The sequence below is a fragment of the Penicillium soppii genome (assembly GCF_028829465.1).
Source record: "Penicillium soppii strain IBT 18220 chromosome Unknown utg000006l, whole genome shotgun sequence".
NCBI classification, from domain to species: Eukaryota; Fungi; Ascomycota; class Eurotiomycetes; order Eurotiales; family Aspergillaceae; genus Penicillium; species Penicillium soppii.
In genome coordinates, this window is record NW_026643236.1 from 305,933 (window position 1) to 323,974 (window position 18,042).

At 50.4% G+C, this 18,042-nt stretch overlaps 8 protein-coding genes across 8 annotated transcripts; 4 read left to right on the top strand and 4 right to left on the bottom strand.

The window, feature by feature from the left end:
- Window positions 1-2: 2 nt before the first annotated feature.
- Window positions 3-1,871, top strand: N7529_007478 (GMC family oxidoreductase; the record flags this gene model as incomplete). The annotated part of the gene is made up of 3 exons (XM_057243005.1): window positions 3-81; window positions 136-856; window positions 908-1,871. 3 exons carry the CDS (start codon window positions 3-5, stop codon window positions 1,869-1,871), a joined length of 1,764 nt encoding a protein of 587 aa, XP_057094543.1.
- Window positions 1,872-3,680: 1,809 nt separating this feature from the next.
- N7529_007479 (peroxiredoxin family protein) lies at window positions 3,681-4,425 on the top strand (the record flags this gene model as incomplete). Its single annotated transcript, XM_057243006.1, has 4 exons — window positions 3,681-3,733; window positions 3,789-3,901; window positions 4,008-4,171; window positions 4,246-4,425. 4 exons carry the CDS (start codon window positions 3,681-3,683, stop codon window positions 4,423-4,425), a joined length of 510 nt encoding a protein of 169 aa, XP_057094544.1.
- Window positions 4,426-4,943: 518 nt separating this feature from the next.
- On the bottom strand, window positions 4,944-9,248 carry N7529_007480 (Mtc5p; the record flags this gene model as incomplete). Its single annotated transcript, XM_057243007.1, has 3 exons — window positions 4,944-5,400; window positions 5,448-5,980; window positions 6,048-9,248. The coding sequence occupies 3 exons, from the start codon at window positions 9,246-9,248 to the stop codon at window positions 4,944-4,946; spliced, it is 4,191 nt and encodes a 1,396-aa protein (XP_057094545.1).
- Window positions 9,249-9,749: 501 nt separating this feature from the next.
- Window positions 9,750-10,376, top strand: N7529_007481 (E2 ubiquitin-conjugating protein UBC13; the record flags this gene model as incomplete). Its single annotated transcript, XM_057243008.1, has 4 exons — window positions 9,750-9,802; window positions 9,869-9,957; window positions 10,016-10,147; window positions 10,201-10,376. 4 exons carry the CDS (start codon window positions 9,750-9,752, stop codon window positions 10,374-10,376), a joined length of 450 nt encoding a protein of 149 aa, XP_057094546.1.
- Window positions 10,377-11,169: 793 nt separating this feature from the next.
- On the top strand, window positions 11,170-12,040 carry N7529_007482 (60S ribosomal protein eL24; the record flags this gene model as incomplete). The annotated part of the gene is made up of 3 exons (XM_057243009.1): window positions 11,170-11,220; window positions 11,435-11,578; window positions 11,768-12,040. 3 exons carry the CDS (start codon window positions 11,170-11,172, stop codon window positions 12,038-12,040), a joined length of 468 nt encoding a protein of 155 aa, XP_057094547.1.
- A 958-nt stretch (window positions 12,041-12,998) lies between these two features.
- gup1 (glucosamine 6-phosphate N-acetyltransferase) lies at window positions 12,999-13,626 on the bottom strand (the record flags this gene model as incomplete). The annotated part of the gene is made up of 2 exons (XM_057243010.1): window positions 12,999-13,088; window positions 13,144-13,626. The coding sequence occupies 2 exons, from the start codon at window positions 13,624-13,626 to the stop codon at window positions 12,999-13,001; spliced, it is 573 nt and encodes a 190-aa protein (XP_057094548.1).
- A 518-nt stretch (window positions 13,627-14,144) lies between these two features.
- On the bottom strand, window positions 14,145-16,070 carry N7529_007484 (class II fumarate hydratase; the record flags this gene model as incomplete). Its single annotated transcript, XM_057243011.1, has 6 exons — window positions 14,145-14,331; window positions 14,389-15,406; window positions 15,465-15,580; window positions 15,654-15,691; window positions 15,755-15,799; window positions 15,852-16,070. The coding sequence occupies 6 exons, from the start codon at window positions 16,068-16,070 to the stop codon at window positions 14,145-14,147; spliced, it is 1,623 nt and encodes a 540-aa protein (XP_057094549.1).
- A 266-nt stretch (window positions 16,071-16,336) lies between these two features.
- Window positions 16,337-17,580, bottom strand: N7529_007485 (alpha/beta hydrolase; the record flags this gene model as incomplete). The annotated part of the gene is made up of 3 exons (XM_057243012.1): window positions 16,337-16,594; window positions 16,681-16,998; window positions 17,056-17,580. 3 exons carry the CDS (start codon window positions 17,578-17,580, stop codon window positions 16,337-16,339), a joined length of 1,101 nt encoding a protein of 366 aa, XP_057094550.1.
- Between the last annotated feature and the right edge of the window lie 462 nt (window positions 17,581-18,042).

An 18,042-nucleotide genomic window follows, 5' to 3' on the forward strand; every position in this document is an offset into this window, starting at 1 on the left:
AGATGTGGCCCTTCTTATCTTATCCCGAGAGCACAATAAGCGACATTTCGGGAAAGACGTACGACTATATCGTTGTGGGCGGTGCGTGTCATCCGTGGACACCAAGACAACCGATTAACTGACAAGCCCTCACAGGCGGTACGGCCGGGTGTTTAATCGCCAACCGTCTATCTGCCTCGAATGCTTCCGTGCTAGTCTTAGACAAAGGTTGCGTCAACGCGGGTCTTCTCTCGCGGATCCCGCTACTTGGCCTGCTGCAGAGCGGAATTAGCCGCCTACATGCCGAGCCCAACACGAACTTGCGCGGACGGCATGTGCAACTCCTTAGTGGCGATATGCTAGGTGGAACAAGTCGTATTCATTCCATGGTCTGGAGCCCCGGCGGACGGGCCGAGTTCGACGGCTGGGCGCGCGACCTGGGACTGGACGAATGGAGCTGGGACAAGGTGCGGCCGGCCCTTGCGCGGGTTGAAGAGGGTATCCAGCGCAGACAAGCGGGGGATACGGGGATCATGTCTTTTGTAGATAAGGTAATGGAGAGAGTGGGATTGGGCGCGGGCGGTGGGAGAGGGACGCAGCGGTATGCTCGCAGTGAGCTTTCGATTGATGGAAATGGGGAACGGAGCTCCGCGCTGACAGCGTGGCTGGATTCTTCGGTCGTGAAAGAGAGAAGGGAGCAATTGACGGTGTGCACGGGGGTCTTAGCAAGCAAGGTTGAGTTCGCGGATGGCGGAACGAGGGTCACGGGCGTGTGGATCAGGCCAGTTGACGGGGGCGCAGACGTTTTAGTCAAGGCCCAACAAGAAGTTATCGTCTGTAGTGGTGTGTTTGGCACGCCGCAGCTATTGATGATGAGGTTGGTTCGGTTTTACCCGATAGTATAACATGTGATGCTAACGTCGAGCAGTGGCATCGGTCCCAAGGATCACCTTTCCCTACACGACATCCCTGTAGTACAAGATCTTCCCGCCGTGGGCTCCAATTTGAGTACCCACCTCCTCGTGCCGGTGATGTCAGAGCTTCCAAAGAAGCACACCCTGCACATTATCCAAACGGCAGCTATTCTCTGGCACTTCATTCTGTGGCTCTTCTGTGGGACTGGCGTTCTCGCTTCGAACGGCCAGTTCGGCGCCGCATTTCTGCACTCGACTTCGCTTGATGATGCACCAATGACAGTCCGCCCTTCCAAAGATGAGGAAGCGCCAGATCTTGAAGTGTTGATATGCCCACTCAGCACGCTGATCGAGCACGGCGTCCCGGGCGTGCCGTGCATGACGTGGTATGCGGCGCTTGTACAGCCCTATACCACGGGCAGCGTTGAGCTCAGATCCGCCTCTGATCCGAATAAGCCTCTGAGAATTCAGCTCCCCCTTTTGACTGACAACCGTGACATCAAGCGTCTGCGCAAGATCGTGCGGTTTGCTATGCGGTTAGCTTGTGAGTTTGGCAGCCCGGCGACGGGCTATCCACATGCGGCGCCGTTGGCGATGGCACCTGGTATAGATTTGGAGTATCTTGACTCGATGCTGGATAAAAGCAAGAGCAAGAAAGATAAGAAAAAGCTCGTGAAGGCAGAACCACTGCAGATGGATGCGTGGAAGACCGTCACAGATCTCCAGGTCGATGAGTATATAAAGAGACTGGTGACAGCGAGCTATGATCCTATGGGTACGTGTCGGATGAGCCTGGCGCGGGAAGAGGGCGTGGTGGATCAGAGCCTGAAAGTGCATGGGGTACAGAACTTGCGAGTTGCAGATGCGAGTGTGTTTCCTCGGCCTGGGGGTGCATCGATCTCAGCGTCTGTCTATGTGATTGCCGAGAGGTGCGCTGAGTTTGTTATAGATCAGCGACTAAAGTCGCTTGATACGTAAAACTTATCTAGGGCCTCTGTCTACAGACCATCATTGATTTTCCGTCTTTGGGTATTGCACCCTAATATACCTACACATATATGTTGGTGGTTCTTGTTACGTATATATAGTCAGCAACTTTCACCTCTTGGTTACTTTACCTCCTTCTCACGTCTTTCTCGCCTCCTCCTTACTTCTTACTTACTTCAATATGACATGCATCTTCAGATACCGCCAGATTTACTCTCTTTTGGGCCAGTGCTCATTCGCTCAACATCGTATCGTCAGTAATATAATCTAAAGGGCGTGTAGGCTTTACTCTCGAGCGCGCCGCAGAATCTTTCATCCCGTCATACAATCCTTTATCTTCATTCTCCCGCCTCCTTCCTTGAGAATATACCTAGGTATAACCTTCCAAAGTACATTAATGCATGGAATAAGTGCCTGGTGGTACTCTGTGAAATATCTAGTCGCACACTTCACAAAATCCGCTTCATCAATTATCGCGCCTTTCTTGCTATCGGCCAAGTCCTCTGTGTCCACGAATTTCCACCTGTCATACTTCGTAACAACTATTTCCTATCCCGGCTTCTTGTAGTGGATGCAAATCCAAAAGATCATCCAGAAAAATGATTTAAGATCATGCATGAAAGAATGCTTCTCGCCCAGAAGCAAGCCAGTCGCTATAAAGTCCCTCGTGCTGACATCATCTACTACCGTGTCTCTGTCCTAATGCTCGTTGAGTTTGTAGCTAAGTGAAGATCAATAGGGAATGCCGACCACAAACGGATCTCCTGTTCTCGTTGATCATGAGATTATTGACTGACCTATCTCGGAGGAGAATCCCTGCCTCATATAAATACTAATTCCCTATAATTCAATCCTCAAACGCCGAGTAATTTCCAATCTGTCGACATGTCATAATGTTGGTTGGTGAAAGAAATGGTTTGGTATCTTGTCCAAGCGGTAAAGGTAAACAACTCAGCATAAGACCAATATCGATACTCTGTAGACTCTATGATGACCTGAATACGCGAATCGTACTATGTCTCTATCTGAGATTTATCTCTCGCTCAGTATATGCTTATATCACAGGAATTTTTTTATGCTGTGATTGTATATCACCTACCCCTCACTAAGCTACACCTGGGCATGTGTATGTACATATGTATCCGTTAATATGCCCAGTCCCTCTTCTACCGGGCAAGTTACTACGTGAGGAAATAGCCATGAATATTATAGATAGAGGCTAAAGAATGTGTTGTCTCTAAATCTCTAGCAAAGTAGTTCGACGTCATAGATACCTCTTGAGGTCTAGATGTATAAGCTGAGGAATATTTCCAAGAAAGGACTAGCGTGGATTGAAGAGCCCCATTTGCCACTTCTGACCGTCCGCCACGTAAAACATCCCACTTTCTTTCAGCCTGAAACATCAGGCCAATACATAACATCATCCTTCCGATAAATTGGCCAATAACTGTTCGACGGAAACTGGAATATCAAATCCGAACTGTCAATTTCATCCAATAACCGACTTCTCCGAGATCCGATTAACTAATAAACCTAGATAAGAAGGTTAATCAGCGGTTCTCGGCGGTCTTTCTTGATAATCCATGCGGTTCGGTATCTTTCTGCACTGGATCACCTCATGGGTCCCCTTGTACCTGTCTGTTCCCACATGGGATCCCGATGGGCCGATATGTGTAAGCCGTATTCTTATTCCTAAATATTAAATACTCTTCTCTTTCTCTTCTTTCAATCGTCCCCACTTCTACCTTCTTCAACTCTCTCTATCTCTCTCAATCTCTTTCTCTCTCTACAACCATCAAAATGACTAAGGGTTTCAACGCTGGTGACGCCTTCCCCAAGGACGTCGTGTTCTCGTAAGTAAAATTTTCAAGCCTCCAATCCAAACCACAAGCTAACCAAAAAAAACAGTTACATCCCCTGGTCCGAGGAGGCAGGCGAGATCACCTCTTGCGGTATTCCCATCAACTACAACGCCTCCAAGGAGTGGGCCGACAAGAAGGTCATCCTCTTCGCTTTGCCCGGTACGTGACCGCTCTTTCAATCCCTCCCCAAAAAATTCTCTCATCCCGCCCCGCATATGCAGTATGCCGTCTGCAAGGTTCTCACGCTGACCGCCACTCCCAACAGGTGCCTTCACTCCCGTGTGCTCCGCCAACCACGTCCCCGAGTACATCCAGAAGCTCCCCCAGCTCCGCGAGAAGGGTGTCGACCAGGTCGCCGTCCTCGCCTACAATGACGCCTACGTCATGTCCGCCTGGGGCAAGGCCAACGGTGTGACTGGTGATGACATTGTATGTGATCCATCTTCATTTTTCTATCCCACACCCGCACTGTCGCAGCCAACAACTAACACTTTTCTTTCTAGCTGTTCCTCTCCGACCCCGAGGCCAAGTTCTCCAAGTCCATTGGCTGGGCTGACGAGGAGGGCCGCACCTACCGTTACGTGATCATCATCGACCACGGCAAGGTCACCTACGCTGCCAAGGAGTCCGCCAAGAACACCCTCGAGGTGTCCAGCGCCGACGCCGTCTACAAGCAGCTGTAAATGATAGCATAGATTTGGGTTGGGCGCACTGATTCATCGGCGATGCTGCTGCGGTGGTGCTTTCGCTGCTTTTGACGCAGATTTTTAGAATATCCTTTAGATCGCCTTGATGCGTGCTCTATCGCCTGAAGAGTGAAATACTTTAATGAAGCCACGAGTTCATTCTTTCTATCTTTCTATCTTTTTATCTTTTTATCTTTTTACAGAAGCATCCGATCTATCGATGTAGTCTTCTTGTGCGACGGTTGAAGTATACCTCGGGGCTGTGATTGGTGCGATGCCTGGATGCTGGACTAGTGAGAGGCCAGTGCCACGTCGTCTGTGCTCAACGCCTCGATATACTAAAAGATCGCCACAGCGCCAAAAATGCAGTCTGTTGTTTATAGCCGTAGCAGCAAGAATTGTAGTCAAGAAAGAGATAATATATTCGTACAAAGTGGTATCTAAAAAAAGCCTCCCAGAAAGAAAAAAGAAAATGGAAATAAACATGTGTCATTACGCTCAACGCCAACAGAAAATCAAGATTTCTTCACATTGAGAGCCACAACACCAGGTTTATTCTTCTTGCGCTCATCTTTAGTCCGCAGCCCACGACTCAGCCCACCCCCAAGACCCCTAGCCAAGGAAGCAAACGGCGACGAGTCCTGCCACACGTCCAAGTCGTCTTCGACCTGGGCAAGGCCCTTAGGTTGTAACGACTGCTTACGGCCGGGGCCGAGACCAAAAGGCTCAGACTGTCGACGAGAACTTTTCGCCTGCGCAATTGCGGGATGGGGAGCTGGTGGCGATGACCTAGGACTTGGAGGTGCAGTTTCCCATGAAGGCATTGGGACATCGACGGCGATGTGATCGGAGCATTGACAGCCGCATCCGGTCGGGCAAGTTGGGAGGGCCTTTGTCTGGTCTGGGTGGTCTGGTGGGATGTTGAAGGAGTCTGGTGGTCGCAGGAACCAGAGCTGGTGGCAGTCGAAACAGCTGACGTGTCCGCAGCTCAGGCAAGGGATCAGCATGCCGTCGACTACCTCGCCGCAGATGACGCAGGGGAGTTTGGTTGGGAGGGCTTGTCGGGGTTTGCAGTTGGGGCAGCGCCGGCCGGACGACTTGCGCCGATGTCGCTTGGAGGAGGTGTCTGGTGCCACGGGGTGTTTGTTGAAGATGGATAGCTGCAGGGCATGGCCGCAGCTGGCGCAATGGCGCTGGAAGTCCAGGGCCTGGGGGTGGAGTCTGGCTGTGGACCTTTGAGAGAAGTGTCATTGGTGCTGGTGCTGGTGCTGTTCCAGTAATGGCTTGAGTTCATGTCGTCCACTCGGTTAGCCACGGCTCCAATCTTCATGACTTCGCTTTGCTGGACGGGAAGATCCCAAATTGCCAGTAAGTCAGCATATGCAGCGCGATATGACCGATACAGCCATTCTTTATTGCGATCAAGAAGGGGATCTTGCGCTGGCTCGTCGCTCTTGAATGCACTCTGATTCTTGAATGTGACCTTGAATCTTGCAGGTGGTGGTGCAGGTTCGGGTGCATGGTCACTTTCAGTGTCGGATTGGACTTGCGACTAGAAGGCAATGGTGGTTAGACAGAATGAAACTTTAATGTAAAGATGATAAAGGTAGACTGCTTACTGCTTGCCCGGTAGCCACGCTCGGGCTATCCTGGGGCGTTTGCTTCTTCTTGTCCATCCTAGTCATCGGCGGTGATGCCGAAGACGGCCCGAAGGTAAACGAACGAGACAATGACGATGCCAACACCGACCCAAATCCGGATCCACTCCGTGGCTGTGACTGCTGGTCGGGCGACGCAGTCATGGAGACATTGTGGCTCAGAGACTTTCGGTCAGCAGCGATGCCCCGTGGACGGGACATGAATGGAGGCGTAGTGCCTGTGGAATGTGGAGGAGTAGAATCGAGGCGCCAGATTTCACTGGACGACCGTGCTGATGTTTGGGCAGTGGACATGGTCTGAACCTCTTTCGGGACAGACGGAGCAGATGTCACTGCCAGCGGCTTGCTTTGAATCGCCGGTGTGCCTGAAGAAAAATCCAATGAGAATTCTTGTTTCCCGGGCTTTTTCTTAACTGGTTGGTTCTCCAAGGCCCCTTCTTGATTGGCTTCGAGAAGCACACAAGAAAGCATCGCTACCATTTGTACGTCTCCGATGCGCTCAAAATGCTCAAAAAGAGCAGGTATAAGCCAATGGCTACCAAGAGGGTGGTCCCCCCAGCGAATTATACTACCACCCATGTCTCTATACATCCCATCTCTTCCAAGGCCACCAATCCTGCCACCTTTTCTCTGCATGCGTCTTTGCAGCAAGTCTGACTCGGGCAAGGTCCCGGGGTTCTTTCTAACATGTAAAACCAACTTAATCAGACCCCAGATTTGGGCCAATTCATAACAGCCAGCATCAAGGGCAACAGCGGCGTTATGGGCACATACATCTGTACCTTTACCACAGATGCGGTAGTTAGAAGCCAACTCCCGCTTGACTGGCAGCATATCACTCAAATTGTGGATAGATACGATATTTTGCGGGGCTTCGGATTTGACAGTTCCAACACCTCCAGTTGATCGCTGGGAATTATCCGTTGATCTTGGGCGGTGGAGTCCATAGCTGCCGGCACTGCGCCACGTTTGAGGTGCAGGGAAACGCGTCGGTAGCCCAGAAAGAATGTCCGACGAGCCTGACGAGCTTGAGGTGTCCGAGTAAGATTCATCTGAATCAGACGAGGCCCCATCTTCTGTGCTGGTTATTGTGCCCTTGCCGCGTGGGCCAGGAGAGTTGGTTTGTAGGCGGCCAAAGCCTTCAAAAACCTTGTCGCCTCGGGACCATCTGGTCATCTCTCTGAAGCCCATGTTCTCAAACAATTCCGCTGATTTGTCTTTCTTCGGTTTTGGTGGAAAGAAGCATATGAGACGGCCATCATTTGCCCATAAAGCTCCGCATGCCTTGGCCACGGGGACCATAACATTGGCATTGACCGGGCGGAGGAGCTCAGAACTCATCCCTAGCTCTTGGCTCTGGGTCATGCCGACTTCGTCTTCGTCGCTAGATTCCCCTTCCAGCTCACCATTGACAGGGGACTTGAGATTGTCGCCAGTCTCCCCAAGAATCCATGCAATGCTTTCCTCCAAGCTGCTCTCTCCCAAGAGGTAGCGAACAGCGCCCTCCAGGCAACCCCGACTTCGGGACATGTATGTTTCAGCGATTGTCCGCAACTCGGCGGTGGTCTTGGCAGCCCACTCATCGGTGACGGCTGCTGTCTTTTGGAATGCGAATGTAGGAATCGCAGATTTAGGGTAGCTGACCGGGAATTTAATGTCCACTTTAAGGAACAATGAGGCGCCGTTGGCACCCCAGGGTCCATTGAGAGAAATGGTAATTTTTCTTTGGCGAACATCAACCGAATCAAAGGCAACCTTGGTGAACTTCTCGCCGACATGGCTAATTTCATCTCCCAGGGTCTCAATATCCCAACCCGAGATCTTCACGCCTCGCATCCAAGCAATTGGATTGGTATCAGCTCTCAGATTGGCCCTCGGTTGCATCCCAACTCGATCGACGTGGCCTCCTTTAATCCAGCCACGAGCATGAGGAACAGTGATAGCGTTCATTCCGGTACCCGTTGCAGTGTTCTGGTTCTGGGCCCCAACTGAGGAAGCCGTGTCAATGTCATCAATTTCCAGATCTGAATTGACATCACGGAAACTCCGATACACAGCACCAAGCCGTGTCACACCTCGTGTGGAGATAAAGGACTTGCCCTTCTCGTACCCAACACGCTGGAGAATCTCGGGGTTGACTCTGTGAAGTCGAAGTTCCCTGTCTGTTCCCCAAGTCACGAGCTGGTACTCGCGGTGGTCAATTCCGTCTGCAACTCCTCCGCGCGGTCTCCAGAGGAACTCTTTGACTTGTCCCTTGTGTCCTGGGAAACTATGCACCAAAGGCAGATCGTCATCCGGGCTCGAGCCCTCCTCAGCTCGCCGGCTGTAAAGGTGGAGATCATTGTTGCCTCTCTGCGGCATTGCCAGTACGCCCCATCCGAAGGGCGTATTCCGTGCCCGCCATACGGGGAATGGGGTTCGAATCTGTTTCTCTGGAACATCGGATTCGGTAGTGTAGTCCCAGAACTTGACGGTTCTATCTAGAGAGCAAGTGACCAATGCACCGCGTCGGACACGATTCCAGTCAACGCCGTAAATCTTCGTGCTGTGGGCTTCGATAGACTTGATCGGGTATGCACCCATACGGTCATCCCAAATCCGGAGAAACCGGTCATGAGAACTCGCGATAACGTGGGGATCTTGTCGGTTCCATTTGACCTGGGTCGCACCAGTGAACCAATCCGAGAATGATACAGCCGGCCGCGCCGGAGCGCGCAAATCCCAGCAGTGCACAAAGCTGTCCACAGAGCACGTGGCGAGAAGATCCGGATGAAATGCTGAGAAATTGATATCGGTAATTGCGCGTGAATGGGCGTGGAGCACAATTTCAATGGAGTTTTGCCATGTCTTCATAGCCAAGTTCCATACCAACGCTTTCTGGTTAGATGTACTGACAACCCATTGGTCACGCGCGGCAAATGGCGACCACTGTACATCGGCAACCTCCCATGGTGTGTGGTGAGGAAGATACCGTGGCGGGGAATAAGGTGAATCCAGATCAATGACATGTAGACCCTCTTTGGATGCAAGAACGACATCTCGTCCGCAGGGGGATATTGACATAGAGCCCACTGGTTGTTCTACATGGAAAGAACTGTCCTCTTCAAATGTCGGGCTATCCATAGCCGACGCGAGGGGCCTCGCTCCCATAGAGCTCGACATGGTGACTGAGATGGCGGCTTAATCTCCGGCGTTGATCGGGCCGCAATCATGCAGGAAACGGGAAGCCAAGAAGCTATGCATAGAACGTATGAATATATGTAACTGGAAATATTGCTCCTGTTCCCATTTTTGACAATGGCATCCCCTTGCCCCTATCTCATGAGATATGACTGTCGCATCGACGCCCTGGAGAAGAGTTGTGATAACGCGATAACAAGTGCGTGGCTAGTGATGTGGCAGTGGCAGTATGACATCACATGATCTCATGTACGGGACACGAAATGGCCCCACCATGCAAGAGCCCCTCGGCGATTAGTTACGTCGAGGTTCTCGATCTGTATTTTGTTGATCTTTGGTTTTTTTTTTCTCTTTCTAACAAACCTCGCTCATCGGGTTTCATCACAATTACAACAGCGCAAGCTTTTGATCATTTTCAGATCCCATCTTGTCCCTCACAAGGACCAAACACAGTCAACACGGGTATTGATAAGCCGGTTCACCATGGCTTTGCCGAAAAGAATCATTAAGGAGACCGAGCGCCTGATGGCAGAGCCGTAAGAGGCACCTTTTACATTGGATCGAGCTGGCGCAGGTGCTAACGCCATATATTGTACTTCTAGTGTTCCAGGCATCAATGCTGTTCCTCATGAGGATAATTTGCGTTATTTTGACGTTTCAATTCACGGCCCTACGCAGTCTCCATATGAGGGTACAGTCGTGAAAACAGCAACTTTGCCTCGATTTAAAAACTAACAATCCGACTGCAGGTGGTATCTTCAGACTCGAGCTCTTCCTTCCAGACGATTATCCTATGACCCCTCCCAAAATCCGTTTCTTGACAAAGATCTACCACCCTAACATTGATCGTTTGGGTCGCATCTGTTTGGATGTCTTGAAGAGTATGGATGAACATCGGCCCCTCACATTGCATCTACCTGACCGTCTTGCCTAGATAACTGGTCTCCCGCTCTCCAGATCCGTACGATCCTACTGTCGATCCAGGCTCTGCTCGGAGCCCCCAACCCCGACGACCCGCTCGCCAACGATGTGGCTCAACGATGGAAGGAGGATGAGGCTGCGGCAATTCAAACGGCGAAAGAGTGGACTCGGACACATGCTATGGCCTAAGTGCTGTGATGTGCCCAGGTGTGATGCGACCATGAAGTACAAGACAGACTTTCTATTTGCGATAGCAGGCATTGAATGCCAAGAATTTGATTTGGGGACAAGCATGTTGATTTGAGAAAGAATACATTCTCCAGTCCTAGCATTTCTTTTAATTCCGAGTGACTGGTCTAAAGAGGTTGCATAGAATCAATTGCTAGGCGTTGGACCAACTGCTCTAGAGCTCATGTTCACCTAGGGATTCTTATATGCTCGCTACGGTACCAAAATCAAGACGCACGTCTATGCCTTCATAATTCGTTTGTCGACAAGTATAAAGGCGTGTCTTGAAGTATATCTTTCAAGCAAATAGCTGCCTCAGACTTCTGCATATATATATGAACTCGATGTTTGGAAGGACATTTAAGCGAGGAAGATGCGAATGCTAGTCTCTTCGGTGAGTGGTTTGGTTTTCCTTCTGGTCGATGGAATTTTCGGACAATTGCTGGTCAACGCATGCCAAGCATGAAGTCACAGGCCACTTCAATAATTCCAGCCTCTCACATGAAAATATAAAGTAATTCAAATCAACTTATTTTAACGAGCCTTGGAATCTGGAGAGTTGTTGGAAGTAAAAGTTATATCACGTGGTCGGTGTCTTATCGATAACAGACCCGGAAAGGGCAGACAGGGTCACGTGTCGCACTTTAGCGAGTGTCCGCACCACAATTGGGTCATCAGTATCACCGCGATCCACGATTTTTGACAACCACTTTAACGCCAACCGACACCCGTCAGCGCATCTCCATCCGTCAAGATGCGTACCTACGACGACTCCTTCAGCGGTCAGAAGATCTACCCCGGCAAGGTGCGTTACAATCCTGTCGTCGTTATTGGGAGGGATTTGTGCGCGAGGAAACTACGGCTTTGCGGATTCGACATCGGACCTTCGATCTCTTCACATCGTCAAACTTCGTCGCTCTACGTTTTGCCGCTCTCCGTTTCGATCGAATCGCTGCACACAATTCCTCCGTTATTATTGATATTTTTCAAAAGCTAATATTGAATCTTTAATATTATAGGGTAAGCTCTTCATCCGCGGTGACTCCAAGATCTTCCGTTTCCAGAACGGAAAGTCCGAGTCCCTCTTCCTGCAGCGCAAGAACCCCCGCCGCATCGCATGGACTGTTCTCTTCCGTCGCCAGCACCGCAAGGGTATCTCTGAGGTCGGTCGCCCCTCCCGTTGGATTGTTGTTGAATGAACGGTGTGGTGGAACAAATGGCCGACTCGAATGGTTACGCAAATCATGAGCCGGGGCAAGAGAAGGAATTGCGTTCTATACCACCATACATGGGTTCAAATGATGGAAAACGCGATTACAGATTACTAACCGGGTCATATTGTGGAAATATAGGAGGTCGCTAAGAAGCGCACTCGCCGTGTCGTCAAGAACCAGCGCGCTATCGTTGGTGCTTCCCTCGATGTGATCAAGGAGCGCCGTTCCCAGCGCCCCGAGGCCCGTGAGGCTGCCCGCAAGCAGGCCATCAAGGATGCCAAGGAGAAGAAGGCTGCTTCCGCCGCCACCAAGAAGGCTGAGAAGGCCAAGTCCGCTGCCGCTGGTGGTCGCATCCAGAGCAAGCAGGGTGCCAAGGGCTCTGCCCCCAAGGTCGCCGCCAAGTCCCGCTAAATTATTACAATAAATGGTTGGATTGGAGGTGTTCGGAAAGGAGTAGCGCTGTACTGACGGTTGCGATATGATGGAACTTACGGGCACCGGAGCTGGAGTACTGTCTGTGAGAACTGGCCTTGGGCCTTGACCTTGTTTCTATGCAATACAATTTCATGCAGAAAAATGGGAACAAAGGAATCAAAAATATGAATCCCCATGCGAGTATCAAAACTCTGCTCCTGTCCACCCTCCAGCGATGAAAAGCCGCTTTTTCCACTGCGATTCATATCTGCCGTTGTACATGAATGGTTGGATATGTTTTAGATTATGCCATGGAAGTAGACCAGATTCGGTTTTATATGCTGTAATTGAATATCATGTTTTCACTTGTTCTAAACGTTCGATATTCTTAGTCCAGACCTTGGATCTCGGGACATTGTGCTTATAGTAGAAGTTACAACAGAAGCTGAAGATTTGTATGAATGGTATTTCATGTACGTCTTTCTATGTCTGGATTGTCTAATTATCCCCGTGATGTATCAATTCCAAACTCGGGGCAGAGAAATAGGATAAACAAAAGCCATGATGCTACAGTCTAAAGAAGGGAAAAGCGGACTCCCGCAACAATAGAAACCCCGTCGTTCTGGCGACGCCTGATAGATCAAATGCCCCGCGTTCCTTCGCCCTATAATCACAATACGGAAATGGATTGCAAAGGTGAGGGGTGAGCGTGAGATCGCCGAACTCACTAGGCGCACCATATGCTGACCGAGGAGTCCATGCAAGTGTAGATACATCGTGGTGAATGCCAGCTCCGCTATCGCGAACATGCCACCTAGCATGCTTTTTGCGATTTTCTGTATAAAATTCGCCTTACAAGTCAAGCCCTTCCGAGCGAACGAACCAAATGCCTCAAACGCCAGACCAAAAACCAGGGTGAACCGGGTAGTAAAACATCTCAGTAATCAACAAGAGCTCAGTAGTAGTGTGCCATTTCCAGGCCAGCACGCTTGAAGCCACACTTAACATAGAAGCCCTCATTGACCTCCGAGCAGTCAAGGATGCTCTAGATAAAACAATCAGCAACGAACAAATACAGCAACCGAAGTAATTAAACATACCTTGTAGCAACCAACATGGGCAGCAACATAATCCAAGGCCTGAATAATCCTCAAACCCAGCTTCTTGCCCTGCTGGTTCTTCTCAACGGCAATGTCCTCAATATGCCCGACCATACCAAGCGAGTGAATGAACTTGCGCTCGACAATCAAGCTGCCTGTACCGACGACGCGGTCCTCGCCATCACAGACAACAAGCATGTAGTACTCGTCGTTGCGCGAGGTAATCCACGCATAGCGCTTGTTCCAATCGTCCTCCGAGATGTCACCGACGGTTGTCAGGACGCGCAGCACATCGAGGTAGCCGCGGTTGTAGTCTGAGCGGCGCAGGGGGCGGATGGTGTAGTTTTCTGGTAGTTCGGCGATGACTTCGGGGGAGATGAGGGTGGAGGGGAAGAGAGGGCCGTCGTTTTCGATGGTGGAAGAGTCGGTTGAGTTCATGGTGGGCTTCTCGGAGACTGTGGGTGTGATGGTAGAAGTGGTCATTTTGTAGGAAGATTTGGGTTGAATTGGTTATTTATGAGCTGGGTAGCGATCGTCGGTCTTCGAATTGAGGAATGAATATGTAGTAGTTATAGATATTGAGAGGAAGAGAGTGAGTTGAAATACAAGTTGTTTTGTTGAAGCCAGGTACAGATCTGAGACAATTGCCCCCAGGGGGCTCCCGAGATTTTCTATTAATACTTTGCATACCAGGGGGACCACTAGTGGATTCACTTTTCTTTTTTTTCTCATACAACACATAGACAAAATGTAAACTGCTTAGCTAGTTCTGCATGTATTTAATAAAATCTTTTAAATGATCTCGGTAACCCCGATTCTCTACTATATTGCATGCATAAAGTTCATCGTCGATTTCCTTTTGTTCCGTCGCTAATTATAGGACTACGTTGTGTAGATCAGATCTACAGCCAACTACAACATCACACATTGACCAGAAATTCTTTCAGTGTACAATTCCTATTGGAAATCTATAATGTCACAAAATGAACAATATTGTCCATTTACTTCAACTCCTTAGGAGCAAGCATGAGCTCGGGGCGGACGTATTCGTCGAACTGCTCTGAGCTGAGGGCCTTGAGCTCCATAGCGCTCTCCTTCAGGGTAAGGTTCTTCTTGTGGGCGTTCTTGGCAACCTTGGAGGCCATGTCGTAGCCAATGACGGGGTTCAGGCAGGTCACGAGCATCAAACTAGAAAGCGGTTAGAATTTGACATCAAAAGTAGAAGGGGAAGAACGCAGTGCATACCTCTCGTTGAGAAGGGAGTTAATGCGCTCCTCGTTGGCCTCCAGACCCTCCACAAGGTGGGAACGGAAGCTGTTCATGCCGTCGGAGAGAATGCGCACGCTGTGGAGCAGGTTGGCGATCATGAGAGGCTTGAAGACGTTCAGCTCGAACTGGCCGTTCATACCACCAATGGTGGCAGCGACGTGGTTGCCCATAACCTGAGAGCAGACCATGGTGAGGGACTCGCACTGGGTGGGGTTGACCTTGCCGGGCATGATGGAAGAGCCGGGCTCGTTCTCGGGGAGGGACAGCTCGCCGAGACCGCAGCGGGGGCCGGAGCCGAGGTAGCGGATATCCTGGGCGATCTTGAATAGAGAGCCGGCCAGGGTGTTGAGGGAGCCGGAAGCCTCGACGATAGAGTCGTGGGCGGCGAGAACCTCGAACTTGTTAGGGGCGGTCTTGAACTCGGTGCCGGTCAGCTTAGTGATCTCGGCAGCGACGGCCTCGTCGAAGCCCTTGAAGGTGTTGAGACCAGTGCCGACGGCGGTACCACCCTGGGCCAGGAAGCGCAGGTGGGGGATGCTAGCCTGAACACGCTCGATGTTGCGGTCGAGCTGGGCGACGTAGCCAGAGAACTCCTGGCCGAGGGTGAGGGGAGTGGCATCCTGCAAGTGAGTACGGCCAATCTTGATGATGTGCTGGAACTTGTCAACCTTCACTTGGAGGGCATCACGAAGGCCCTGGAGGGCAGGCAGAAGGGTCTGCTCGAGCTCGACAACAGCGGCGATGTGCATGACGGTGGGGAAAGAGTCGTTGGAGGAGGCGGACATGTTGACGTGGTCGTTGGGGTGGACGGGCTTCTTGGAGCCCATGGTACCACCAAGGATCTCAATGGCACGGTTGGAGATGACCTCGTTGGAGTTCATGTTAGACTGGGTGCCGGAACCAGTCTGCCAAACAACCAGAGGGAAGTGGTCCAGCAGCTTACCCTCGGCGACCTCGGCGGCAGCCTGCTTGATAGCCTCACCAATCTTGGGGTCTTGTTACAAAGTTAGTAGCCTGGCCGTGTTCTCTTTTCAGGTGGGAGCTGCACATACCAAGGCCGTACTTCATGTTCACTTCGGCAGCAGCACCCTTCAGGATACCGAAGGCCTTGATCACAGGAGCCGGCATGCGGTCCTGGGGCTGGTTGATGTCGAAGTTACCCAGGGAGCTGTATCCATCAGCGCATCAGCGATGCTCTAATTTTTCCATTGAAATGTATTTCGATTCGAGTGTCGCCTTACCGCTGAGTCTGCGCACCCCAGTACTTGTCACCGGGAACCTGTGGAAGAGATTGTTAGCTTTGACTATCAGGCCATTTCCATTGTACGTCATCGGAACTCACCTGGATTTCGCCAAAGGCATCACTCTCAGTACGAGCGTCAACGGACTAAATCACATCAGCTCATCTGCGTTTGTCCAACTGTGCTTCCCAAGCATACCATCCTGACGGTAGTTCCAAAAGCGCGCTTGTTAGAAAAGGTGAAGGATTGAAGGCGGGGGAACTGAGCGAATTGGCGGGTATTGGAGCTCAGAGATCGGGCAAAGGCCGGAGAACGAACAGCAGCCGACAGAAGGTTGCGAGCTGCGGGGGTGGCTCTGGTCGCATGTGTTAGGGTGGCCATAGAGCGCACCGCGGCCCGGGAGGATGTGGGATTCATTGTGTAACAATTGGTTTGTATAAGACCAAAATATTAAAGTCCACAAGCTTCTTAAGCTGAAGTGGAATTGCGGATCAAGTCTCCTTAAAAAAAGAAAAAGAGCAAAAACGCGCCCTGCAGGTAAACTCGACTCCGAGGAACAAGCCGAAATTTCCCGTGTATCGGTAGAACAGAAAACACACGGATTGTTTGGCAGTGATGATGGTAAACTTTGGTAATCTTTCAATATTCATACGGTATTTGTTTTTGAAGTTACGGTTGAACACTCATCCCTTGAGTTCCCGGTTCATGGTTGCAATCACCTTCTTGTTATACTGTCGACCTGCTTCTAGAATGCCATCCAATGCAGGGAATAAATGGGGAGCACCTGCAACTCGATGCATCTCAACCGATACTCCTGCAGCTTGAAGCTTTGCCGCATATGCCTCTCCTTCGTCGCGCAGAGGATCTAATTCCGCAGTAAACACCAACGCAGGGGCCAAGTTGCGGAAGTTCGGTGCTAGAATGGGTGATATCTTCCAATCCTATGGGTTCAATGAACAAATTACCACTGCCATCTTTGTCTTTACCTACATATGTAGGTGAGCGGCAAGCATTGCATTGAACTTACCTCATCGGACTGCGCCGGTCGAGGAACTCCTAGGAAGGACCGGTGGAAGTATGCCATACGCGCTGCCGGTAGGGCTGGTGCAAACTCCATCTCTCGATAGGACTCGTATGGACAGTTCTCGCGGTCGAAATCACCTTCAGGGGTGAAGACGCTATGCAAGTCTGTCACCGGCACTGTCAAGAGCTGCAATCGTAGTGGGATATTCGCATCGCGACACAGATGGCTGATAACGGCCGAGATGTGGCCTCCTGCTGACGCGCCACCTACTGCGAACCTATCTAGGTCGAGATTCAGCTCACTTGCTTTGTGGGAACGCACCTAAGATGTCATCAGCTAGTCTCACTAATGACCTTGGCCTAGGCCTAGGGTTCTTACCCAATTAAAGGCAGTCCAACAATCATTGACCGGGATAGGAAACTTATGCTCTGGTGCCAATCGGTAGTCCACATCAAATGCGACCAGGTCTCCATCTAGCTGGTGGACCAGTCGCTGGCAGAAACTGCGATCATATGCTAGTCCGCCAAACACCCATCCACCTCCGTGGAAATTGAGATAGGCAGCTCTCTTCTTCGGCTGGCCCTGGTGATCAAGCTTAGGAGCTGGCTCGAAGATTCGAATGGTAATTTCCCCGTCGTCAACTGGACATTTCTGCTCAGTGATACGGAAGATTTCAGGGCCGGGAGACCGGCCATAGGAAATTGTATATTTGGAAGGATTCTTGCGGAACTCTTCTATCGGCACCTCGTGTGTATGAAGTCGCCCGGCATTGAAGGCATTGTAGTATGCAACGTAGACGGGGTCATACCGAGGGACAAGCTCGGGTGGAATGCTGTTGTGAAGCGGGATGGTTGGGACGCGAAACTCCGATAGAGCTGGGTTAGACCCAGATTGAGAAGCCATGGTTAAACTAAAGTATCTGTATCTCGAATGTATTCCAAGGTTTTTAGAAGAGATTAAGGCAGGGGGGTTGGGCTAAGTGTACCTACATGCAAGTAGTACAGATGCTGTCGCGCGGGGTATCATATGTTAGGTAAAGTTGAGCATAACTACATATGTGCGTATGTACCTACATATTTACAAATAATTATTGTGTCTATATTATTCTACCTAGTTATGTTTGAGGGTCGCATATGTGTTGGCTGTAACCTATGACTACTTAAGCCCTGGAGTATAGTCACTATAAGAACCAAATAATTACTGGTTTTGAGATGAATAATAGCGAGGAATGATATCACGATTTTGACCGAACAAATATCTCTCAGGAGCATTTTGTATTATCTTGTTTATTAATGCCCTTTTATCTGACTGTCCAGGTAGTTACATAGTCATGTAGTTTGTTTGTATATAGATTATCGGTATAAA